Source organism: Centruroides sculpturatus, unplaced genomic scaffold (genome assembly GCF_000671375.1).
Source record: "Centruroides sculpturatus isolate CEXI.00-Female unplaced genomic scaffold, Cexi_2.0 scaffold1738, whole genome shotgun sequence".
Taxonomy (NCBI): domain Eukaryota; kingdom Metazoa; phylum Arthropoda; class Arachnida; order Scorpiones; family Buthidae; genus Centruroides; species Centruroides sculpturatus.
Window position 1 is genome coordinate 72,266 of NW_019386322.1, and position 12,407 is coordinate 84,672.

At 27.6% G+C, this 12,407-nt stretch overlaps 1 protein-coding gene across 1 annotated transcript; it reads right to left on the reverse strand.

The window, feature by feature from the left end:
• Positions 1–4,563: 4,563 nt before the first annotated feature.
• Positions 4,564–10,632, reverse strand: LOC111614549 (patched domain-containing protein 3-like). Its single transcript, XM_023355922.1, has 3 exons — positions 9,636–10,632; positions 9,247–9,558; positions 4,564–5,783 (listed from the first exon to the last, which is right to left on the reverse strand). The coding sequence occupies exons 1-3, from the start codon at positions 10,630–10,632 to the stop codon at positions 4,564–4,566; spliced, it is 2,529 nt and encodes an 842-aa protein (XP_023211690.1).
• Between the last annotated feature and the right edge of the window lie 1,775 nt (positions 10,633–12,407).

Here is a 12,407-nt window from a genome sequence, read left to right on the forward strand (position 1 = left end):
AGCTAAAATTAAATTGTTATGTATCGAATCTCTTACTCTATTGTTTCAAAATATCGCTATTTAAATTTCCTTTCATTCGAAATAAAATACAGACCAATAAAGTGGTCTTATCTTAAGTAAAGATAAGGTTGCAGGTAGAAAAATTGTCAAATTGCGATTACTTTTTTCATTAAAAATTTTAAATATACAGACAACGAACTAATTTATTTTTGTGACGTGTCAAGTTGGAACGTTACAGTAACATTACATGTTTTAAAATGTTTCCTTCTGTTTTTAAATAGAACATTCTGACAATTGGAAAAATTTGCGTGGGTAGAGCCGCAACCAGTGGCATTTCTCAAGAGGATTGCAATTTAATATAAATAACCCTACCACAATACTTCAGTTAGATTCTCAATCACTAGTTGTTACTAATTTTGTAAAATGATTGATTTTTGATTTATCACCTAAATTCAACTTTCAAACATGGAATTCTGAGATATGATAAATCTGAGATCAATTTTATTTTCGAAACCTAAATGAAAATTTCTAAAGTATAAATATTTACTGAAAAATAGAGTTACAGTTACTTCAGTACCTCTTCGTAAACCACTTTTGTGGTATTGCCATTTGGGGCTAAGACTTTTTAAGCCTTAATTCTTTTGTTCTTCGCTCGCGGTAAATTTTCAAAAATCCCTTCTTAGTGTGAACTCTCATTGCATATTCTACTAAAACGTACTTATAAATCAAAAATCGCATCTAAAATAGTACAGTAAAAGCTGTTGTTATTCAGGTCAATTCTTAATTTTTTACCATTCCCTCTACTAGGGAATTTTCGAAAAATCACTTTTTATTGTAAGAACTTTTACCGAAAAGTTACGAACCAAACTTTTACAAAAAAGTTAATAACATTTTCGTAAAACTCTGGTCCTTTCTGTCGGCCTTGGTGTGATAAGCCCCTTGAAAATTGTTAAATTCTATTTATTGGGTTATCTAACTCTATTTAATTTATAGTCCTGGGCTATAGCGTTATTTGTTATTGTTATAACTAGATAGTTAAGACCCAAATAACAAGTATTCTAACTTGCTAATTGTAGTTAATCTATACTTAAACCATTCTAAATAGAAAGACGATCTTACAATTAGTGTAAGAAGTAGAAATGACAAACTCCCACTTTTTAACCTTATATTAAAAAATCAAATAATGTTATGGTGCATATAAAATATTATACGCGCTCTATGTAATATTAAATAGGGGATAATATTAAACTAATAAATAATAGTATATTAAGATTTATTCAGATAATTTAAATTACATAAATACAAATTCTACACATAAGTAATAACGAGTTTTTTAAAATAAAATCTCATGAAAGCCAGAAAAGTTTTTTGCAACTCATTGTTAAATTTTTCCATTTTTCACATTCAAAAATAATTGGTTCACTATTCATCAATTTTTTGATATAACTTATTTCAGTTGGTATTTCTGTAATCCCGCCAGTACACAAGCGGTTCTGTTCCCTGAACACTGGGTGTTTGGTAACTGGTTTGCGACTCTACCGGACATGCCTGCCACGTGGTGTTTTCTGAGTTTTCTTTTCCTCTGTACTGTCTGAACAGGGGCCAGTTACCCTTAAAAGACCACCTGGAAAGNTGTTATTCAGGTCAATTCTTAATTTTTTACCATTCCCTCTACTAGGGAATTTTCGAAAAATCACTTTTTATTGTAAGAACTTTTACCGAAAAGTTACGAACCAAACTTTTACAAAAAAGTTAATAACATTTTCGTAAAACTCTGGTCCTTTCTGTCGGCCTTGGTGTGATAAGCCCCTTGAAAATTGTTAAATTCTATTTATTGGGTTATCTTTTACCGAAAAGTTACGAACCAAACTTTTACAAAAAAGTTAATAACATTTTCGTAAAACTCTGGTCCTTTCTGTCGGCCTTGGTGTGATAAGCCCCTTGAAAATTGTTAAATTCTATTTATTGGGTTATCTAACTCTATTTAATTTATAGTCCTGGGCTATAGCGTTATTTGTTATTGTTATAACTAGATAGTTAAGACCCAAATAACAAGTATTCTAACTTGCTAATTGTAGTTAATCTATACTTAAACCATTCTAAATAGAAAGACGATCTTACAATTAGTGTAAGAAGTAGAAATGACAAACTCCCACTTTTTAACCTTATATTAAAAAATCAAATAATGTTATGGTGCATATAAAATATTATACGCGCTCTATGTAATATTAAATGGGGATAATATTCAATGAATAAATAATAGTATATTAAGATTTATTCAGATAATTTAAATTACATAAATACAAATTCTACACATAAGTAATAACGAGTTTTTTAAAATAAAATCTCATGAAAGCCAGAAAAGTTTTTTGCAACTCATTGTTAAATTTTTCCATTTTTCACATTCAAAAATAATTGGTTCACTATTCATCAATTTTTTGATATAACTTATTTCAGTTGGTATTTCTGTAATCCCGCCAGTACACAAGCGGTTCTGTTCCCTGAACACTGGGTGTTTGGTAACTGGTTTGCGACTCTACCGGACATGCCTGCCACGTGGTGTTTTCTGAGTTTTCTTTTCCTCTGTACTGTCTGAACAGGGGCCAGTTACCCTTAAAAGACCTCCTGGAAAGCATCTCCTCTAGGCAGATCGCAAAAGTGTCACGTTGCAATAACTTAATAAATAAATAAACAAACAGACAATATTATTGCAATTGATGTAAATGTATAATTTAAGTATTTTCGAACCAAATGTAATTCTAAAACAAACTGTTTAACAAGTAATGTAAACAATACAAATAATAACCTTCTTAAAATTATTTGAATTGTCCATTTCATTCATTGGCCTGGTATTCTAGTCTTTGTGGTTTATGGAGAAATACCAAGACAAGTTTGATTCCTTATATCAGTTGAAGGCATTGTAATAGTTATAGTGAACTTAATAAAGAACATTATTTTTAAACTGTAAGACAAAATATCTGCATCCATAATTCCAGTATAATAAGTCCTGTTAATATATAGAATATACTAGTATACAAAATAAATTATAAATAGTGTTAAAAAAGGACAAAAAGGCATAATAATNTTTGCGACTCTACCGGACATGCCTGCCACGTGGTGTTTTCTGAGTTTTCTTTTCCTCTGTACTGTCTGAACAGGGGCCAGTTACCCTTAAAAGACCACCTGGAAAGCATCTCCTTTAGGCAGATCGCCCAAGTGTCACGTTGCAATAACTTAATAAATAAATAAACAAACAGACAATATTATTGGAACTGATGTAAATGTATAATTTAATTATTTTCTAACCAAATGTAATTCTAAAACAAACTGTTTAACAAGTAATGTAAACAATACAAATAATAAACTTCTTAAAATTATTTGAATTGTCCATTTCATTCATTGGCCTGGTTTTCTAGTCTTTGTGGTTTGTGGAGAAATACCAAGACAAGTTTGATTCCTCATATCAGTTGAAGGCATTGTAATAGTTATAGTGAACTTAATAAAGAACATTATTTTTATACTGTAAGACTAAATATCTGCATCCATAATTCTAGTATAATAAGTCCTGTTAATATATAGAATATACTAGTATACAAAATAAATTATAAATAGTGTTAAAAAAGGACAAAAAGACATAATAATTAAACGTAAAATCACAATTTAGTTAAATTCTAATTAAGCTATGTTAAACATTTTTTTAATTTTTTTTTATATCGATTTTCAAACACTAAAATATTATATCATTAATCTTTGTTATACACAAACCAGCCTATAGATTATAATAAATTCTCAGCAGAAAACACAGCGGGTATTAAGTTCAACAAAATCGTGCATCTTAACACTAAAGAAAAATCTAGACATAAACAATCAAAATTCGAAAGATTTTATTTATCAATCTTCTATATTCACTTTATGACTTTTATATTTATTTTTTCTTGTATTTATCGGAGCGAGAAAACAAAATGATATTACTGATATAAAAAAATAATTTTCAGGTATATAACAGTTACAACATGAGTGAAACTGCAGGAAAGTAAGTTGAAGTCGGCCTACGCTAAAGGTTATTAGTTGCAATGAAAACCGATTTATCTGCTAATTTATTAATATAATGAAAGAATTCAAACGTTACTAAAATATTTATAAAATTTATTAACGTAAAAACGTTTTAATACAACAGGTGAACACAAAGTATAACTTTAAACTTTTTATTGTAGAGAAGTTCAAAAATGTTTAAAGTCAACGCAAAATTCAATATTTTATCTAGATATACATTTCAACTGGACTTATAATTTATAATAACGCGATTACAAAAAATTAAAAAATTGTAACATCTATTCGTACATAATTACATCAGCAAACGTAGTAATTTCGAAAACTTTCGATTTAAAATAATTAAGAAAAAAAAATACACTATATCGTGACTTATTTTTAGAACTAACCACTGATACAAATATAACGTCAAATTAAATAAAAATAAACTATGTTGAAAAGTTTTAAAATTGTAAGTTTATTTTAAATAGACAATAGTAAATTCTCCGAAAATATTTTCCTTTGCTTCTGGCCCTATATTTCGTTATTAGCTTTAATGAAGATTGAAGAGATTAAAGAAAGAACAACAGGAACAAAAATCAATGCATGAAATGCAGTTTCCAATGCAATAAGAAATACAATTTTTACTAATATAATGAAAGCGTACATATCTCTGTATACAAATAAAATTCCTAAAATGGTTGACAGAGATCCTTGACATATTGGATAACCGATACGATACAGACTGTCTTTCATTTTTTCATTGGGGGTTTGATACGGAGAACAAATATAGGCGTAAGATATGTGAGCCGGATAATTTACGCAGAATCCGACACATAATATCAGACTCATCATAGATAAAATGTCCATGTTTATACCCCAAAGAGACATGTATCCTAAAGTTTCTACAATAGTGGATGTTACCGATATTGCAACCAAAACAGCAACGACAATGTTTGGTATGATAACTACGAAAAGAATCATAACCAAAAGTGAAGTAATCCAAAATAAATCGTTAATTGTACGTCCAATTATTATTCCTTGTTCGTACAGAGGTGTGACTGCTGCATGAACAAAAACAGGAAATTCGAATTCGTCAGCAATTTTCCACAGAGTTTTTAACATTTCCATTTCAGCTGCTGGACTTAACGTATCATTTACAAGGATATGGAATTTACTACTTATAATATCGGATCCGTCAGAGTTGAATGCGATATCGTCGGAGAATTGTTCCGCTGATGTAAACTGTAGGAAAACATTGCGAAGTCCATCCAAGAAATCTTCTTTAACCGACATGTTGTAACCTCGTAATAAATATTTTGCTAGCGGGTGATTTTGAAATTCTTTATAATATTTTAACCATGATAATGTAAATCTGGAATCGGCAATGTATGGAAGACTTTCGAATTTGTTGAGTAGTTCGTCTACAGATTTCTGTACATTTAAATCTGAATAATCAAGTGTGCTGTTAATGACTATTTGGTAAGGAAACGTATAACGGCCGAAACTATTATAATATATTTTAATACCCTGTGTTATTTCTGATTCTTCTGGATATAACTTAGTAAAATCAATACCGTGTTTTATAGTTAAGGCTCCCCATATTCCAAATGATAAATTCAGAAAGTAAACGATGATAACTGCTATCTTCGTTACATTCATAGATAGAATTTTTCCGAACTTGTCCCTAAAATATGCCATTGTTGGTTCATCAGTTGACGTTTCTTCTTCTGTAGAAAAATTTTCGATATCTTCTATAAATAAAATTAACCATTTAAGATATTAATACAAGATTTCTATTCGAAAAATTATTTCAAAACAATGTATAGTTAAGTTTAAATCATTTAATGTAATATTAATTATTTGAAAAATAAATAATCGAAATGAAACGTGCTTACACATTTATATGAATCACATGACAAAGTATAATTATTCAGAAAAATCATTTTTTTCTTTGTAATATTTCTTACCATACTTTTTATTTTATTTCAACGGAAGCTTCTATTTCAAAAGGTCGTTGTTTTTTGTTAAAATAAAATAAAAGATAATTGCAAACGGAGAAGGGGAAAGTGAGAAAATAAAAGGAGGTAAATGAACAGAAAAAAAGAGAAATGAAAGAACTCTCTCAGAGGATTACGTTAGAATAATACTACTTCTGCGTTGAATGCTGGCATGAAAATTTTATGCTACAAGTTCCTAAAACTGAAGCAAAGCCTGAGTAGTAACATACACCAAAAATCAGTGCAGCGACATATAAGCTAGAAAGAGCAAAGTTGTAATCTTAACTTTAAAATAAAAATTCAAACTAATTTTGAAATAAAGCGACTTTACGATAAATCATACTTTAATAATATATTAAACTATTTTAATTTAACGAGGGTACTGTGTTCTAAATACCATCAAGAATGTGGACTGTACTATTCTTAGCTTTGTCAATTCAATATACTATAGAAAAATTTTACTTTTTTGAGAAATTTAAATTGTTTATAGTTCTGAAAAGTCCTTCAAAAGTACCGAAGAATTTGAGAAATGCCTTTGCGGTCTCAAATTTGCTGATGGGAAAACCCCTACCTATACCTCCTAGTGTGGGACATAATGCCTCCGGTGAAGGATGGGCAACGTTGGTAAGACGGCTAACATAGGAGGGGACCGAGCAGGAGTCGGGATAAACTTCTAACTTCATTCTTGTGATGAAGAAGGGCAATCTCTTGTCCTAGGAGTAAGAAATTGCTCCTTAAGGCGGATGAACTATTTACTTAGTCAACGGCATGGGAATGTGGAAGGCAATGGAAAACCACCACATTATTTTCTTCCTAGTTATAGTATTATGACATACAATCCAGGAATGGCCCTCAGTCCCCGGCAGACCTTCAATGGTNGGTACTTTTATCAGAATGCAGAAATTTTTCAAATGCAATGTTTTTAATTTACATCTTAAAATTAGAATGTTAAGGTGCTATGTGATGTCAGTTTTGTTTTATGGAGTAGAAACGTGGACCTTAGATAAAAATACGTTAAACAAACTTGAAGCATTCGAAATGTGGTTATATAGAAGACTTTTAAAATTATCTTGGACAGATAGAATAACAAATAATGAAGTTTTGAAAAGAATGGGGAAAGAAAAAGAAGTTTTAAATACAGTTAAAAGAAGAAAGACGGGGTATTTTGGCCACATCATCCGAGGAAGTAAATATGAAATTTTGAGAAATATTTTAAAGGGAAAAATCTGTGGATAGAAAAGCCCAGGAAGGAGAAGGAAAAGTTGGTTAGGTAATATATGTGAATAGAATAATAAGAAAGCAGAAGAACTCACACGTGAAGCACAATTGAAATTGTTATAATACTAGTCCTACATTCAAAAATAAATATGGAACCAGAAGAAAAAGAATAGTTTTGAAAAAATGTCAATAATATGTTCAATGTCAACAGTAATTTCAACAAGAATTAGTTAAGGAAGGCAAAAAATACAATTATATAAGTTAATCACTCATCATACGAAATTGAGCCTGAAAATATCGCACGATTATAGAAATGGCTAATGAAACAAGAATATGTATTACTTTAATTCTGCAGTACTGGCAAAAGAAATTTAATTATAAAAAATTTAGGAATTTTCGTATAACTTTCATAAAATGTGTAATTATAAACAACATACGTAAGAAATACTAATCTTTCTTTAATCATCACTAATATATATTGGAAAGGTAAGTATATAATGCGCGTGCTGCTAAAACTCAAGAACGAGTCCCGGTACGATCAACGCAGTTATATGGTGTTGTCGCCCTCTATCCCCCATTCATGAAGAAGGTTCCCGTTCTTGCCTGAATGACCTGCTGTTGAAGATATAAGAGCTGAAAGTTACGCCCTCTAAAAATTTCTAGAACAGTCCAGAACATTCGAGAGCATTCCAGAACATTACAGAATGTTCCGGGATGTTCCGGAACGTTCGGAATCAACCCGGAACATTGTGGATCATTCCAGAACACTCTCGAGTGTTGTGAAACATTATGGAACAATCGAAGTATTTTTTGTATGGGTGGGAGTACCCATTGGTAAGGATAAATAAAGCAAGATCCGTCGTGGGTTCGAACGTCAGTTTCTTATCAGTGACAAAAGGAAGAAGTGATAATCACAAAGTAGGGCAGTAAGTGAATAAAAACAAACAGTGAAGTGTGAGTTGTCAAAGTGATACATTGACTGAATATAAATTGAAAATAAAGTGTGATTTGATTTATATTTTATAGAATGCCCAAACTTAAAAGAGGAAGAGCTCTTGCCAGTTCTGAAGCATAACGACGAAAACAAAAAAAAAAAAAAAAAAAAAAAAAAAAAAAAAAAAAAAAAAAAAAAAAAAAAAAAAAAAAAAAAAAAAAAAAAAAAAAAAAAAAAAAAAAAAAAAAAAAAAAAAAAAAAAAAAAAAAAAAAAAAAAAAAAAAAAAAAAAAAAAAAAAAAAAAAAAAAAAAAAAAAAAAAAAAAAAAAAAAAAAAAAAAAAAAAAAAAAAAAAAAAAAAAAAAAAAAAAAAAAAAAAAAAAAAAAAAAAAAAAAAAAAAAAAAAAAAAAAAAAAAAAAAAAAAAAAAAAAAAAAAAAAAAAAAAAAAAAAAAAAAAAAAAAAAAAAAAAAAAAAAAAAAAAAAAAAAAAAAAAAAAAAAAAAAAAAAAAAAAAAAAAAAAAAAAAAAAAAAAAAAAAAAAAAAAAAAAAAAAAAAAAAAAAAAAAAAAAAAAAAAAAAAAAAAAAAAAAAAAAAAAAAAAAAAAAAAAAAAAAAAAAAAAAAAAAAAAAAAAAAAAAAAAAAAAAAAAAAAAAAAAAAAAAAAAAAAAAAAAAAAAAAAAAAAAAAAAAAAAAAAAAAAAAAAAAAAAAAAAAAAAAAAAAAAAAAAAAAAAAAAAAAAAAAAAAAAAAAAAAAAAAAAAAAAAAAAAAAAAAAAAAAAAAAAAAAAAAAAAAAAAAAAAAAAAAAAAAAAAAAAAAAAAAAAAAAAAAAAAAAAAAAAAAAAAAAAAAAAAAAAAAAAAAAAAAAAAAAAAAAAAAAAAAAAAAAAAAAAAAAAAAAAAAAAAAAAAAAAAAAAAAAAAAAAAAAAAAAAAAAAAAAAAAAAAAAAAAAAAAAAAAAAAAAAAAAAAAAAAAAAAAAAAAAAAAAAAAAAAAAAAAAAAAAAAAAAAAAAAAAAAAAAAANACATACAATTTTAAATTTAAAAAGTTAATTAAATGATCTTACTGAAATTAAGACGAAGTGCTTGTTGTTGTTTTTCTTCTTTGTATCCTGATAATGCCATGCAACCTGCAAAAAATGTTATTTGATACAAAAATGTGAACACTACGCTGGTTGCCGAATAATAACAAAACATTCTTATAAGAGGGAAAGATGCCGTCATTCCAATGCAATAGGAAAACAGATTAGTCAACGATGTTAAAGTTATAGAAATTCCTGCTTCACCCAATGTTTCTTCCATGCGTTTGTGTACTTTATGCTTGTGGTTTGATATTCTCCAACACGCCAATAACACGAAAGCATCATCGATTTCTGTCACTACATCAGAAAATCATTACTAAAAAAATATCATAATCTAAAATGGTACAAATATAAAAGTGTAAGTGATAACTTACCGAGAACTAAAAATGGAATGGTGATGTTCCAAATAGTATTTTGTACACCGACAGCCGACATGAATCCGAAAGAGGTGACCACGGCCAGACCAGCAGATACGACACTTGCAACACCAAGCAAAGGCTTGCTTTTTGCCCAATTGTTGCTCATACACGTGACAATAGTAAAAACAGAAATAAATGCAACTAGTGCACCAATCATCGGTTCCAAATTATCCATTAATTGCACATTTTGTTGTTCGAGTGACCACATGTAATCAATGATACACAAAACATATTTAAATTGATGATTTCTTATTCGATTATAAACTTCTTTTTGCCATCTTTCTATCACATTGTGTTTTTTCATGTCGCTCTCGTCAGTAAAATAGGTTAATCTTATAGCATTTACTGTTTGAATCACATCGTTCTCATTTTCGATTACACCCCCAAAGTTGAGAGAATTAATTTGATAAGAGTATGTCAAAAGATCTACGTCGAACGGATACTTCAATTTCTTCTTTCTCTGCACTATATTATCAATTTCGGGCAATATTTCGATAATGGGATTTTCAAAACATTTTTCGCCTACACGTGCACAAATATCTGGATATCCAATTTTTCTACCTTTCTCATTAATTGTTATATTTTTAATAAATTGATCCGCCTGACTTATTTCTAGTAGCACATCTTTCTCGAGCATGTCTCCACCACCTTTTCTTGTAAATATCACAAACACACATTTTGGTAGAGCTGTAAAACTTGTCGGATCAAGGAATTTCGATGTATTAAAAGGAAACGTTTCGTCAATAAATTTCTTAGTATTATAGACTTTTCCTGAATCTGCGAATGCCAGTTCGATTGTGTTTGAGTCAGTGTTTATATTAAAGATGAATGCTGAGAATGACGCTGTTATTAAAATAGGAAAAAAGATAAAGAAGTACGGATGAAGTCCGATTAATCTTCCTAATTTTCGAAAAACGATGGATAATCGATTCCTCACACAGTCAATTTTCATGTTTCAATTTTGATTAATTTTATTTATTTTGCCTATAAAAAATAAAAATAAAACATTATTTAGTTAATTTTAAAAATTTACGAAAAAAACTGTTTTTTTTTTTATCGGACATAACTATAAAACTGTTGTCTCATTGTATATATCGGGATTCCTTAAAAGAAAGTCTCTAAATAAGGCCATCACCTCCAGTGAAGTTTTGAATTATAAAGGAACACAAAGAGACAACAAATATTTTAAAGTTTTTTCATATTTTTATGATTTACATAAATACAATAATTCTAAAAATTCAATTAAAATTTTATAAAGCCATTGAACATTTATTCATTGTTCATAAAACTCATTAAACTTTCAGTTATGAAATGAATTGAAATTTTCTTGTAGAATATCTTTCTGAGTAATATGAAAAATTCTATTTTTTGTTTTTTTGTTAAATATCACTCAAAATTATGTAAAATAGTAGATCAATGTATTTTTCATTATTAAAACAAATATCTAATATACAGCTGAATACAACTAAAAACTACAAAAAAGAAATGTACAACTCACGCATATAAATAATTTTTAATACTTAAATGCATAGTACGTAATAAATCAATATTATTTCTAACTAATAAAAAGTAAAAGTCGAATTAAACAATTAAATATTTATGAACAAACCACTGAAAAGCAAGAGGAACAGATGTACATTAATGTAAATATATGGAATTAGATGAAGTCTCTAAGCAAGAAATAAGTTTTTAAATTGGCATTTGGATTTTCAGAACAATTACAATCTAGCTATCGATTACTACTGTCTTTTAGATTAACCAATAATTTTGTAATAGTGATGTTTCCACAAAAAATAAATAATAACAATGAAGAAAAAAGATTAACAAAGAACTTTGGTAATATGTACAAACAATTTTTGAAATGTAAAAAATTTGGCATGTTACAAAAATTAACATTACATAGCTTTATATCAACTTTTTCCTCAGGTTCCATGTCGTCATATAGTAAACCATGAACTTGTGCATTCGAAAACGCTAGTGTGTCCTTAATTTCACGACTTTTCACTAATAGTTATCTACGTTAACAATAAATGAACTTTAAAAATGTAATTTGTATATTTATAAAAAAAAATTACGGTTTATTAAATTTAGTAATAAAATCAACTACTTGCAACGAACTCGGCTTGGTATTCCAAAGTACTATTCACGTTAAATGAACAGTCAGAGACGAGTTACTGTACGCCAATATTATAATCTTGTACAATCTATAATAATTCTATAAAGTTCTACTAATAGTTTAATATATTGCAACAATAAATTCGTACCGATTTATTAAAATATTACTTACTGTAAATAATAAACATATCACAACTTTTTAATTGTAAATTTTAACTATTCATGTTTAAGCAGGGTCTTTTAATACCGTATCAGTCTCATTATCTTAAATAATAAGAAAAATACTGTTTAACGAATTTCTTATTATTTTAGATAAATTAGAAATAATTAACATAATAAATAAGTCATAATATAGCACTATTTGTTTCACAATACACGAAAAACACTTTTCAAATTTGATAAGAACCTAATGGTATTAGACATTTTTTACATATAAATTTCAAAGTTTAATTGGTCTTTTGTTAACTTTACTTATAAAGCTAGGAAGCAAATTTAATATCAATTACTTTATTCGATATTTTTAAAGTCTTTACGAATTAATTACATTTAACTTAGCATTAAAATGCATTTGCATGCCAATCTATCTAAACCATTTAATAGTTACTCACCATA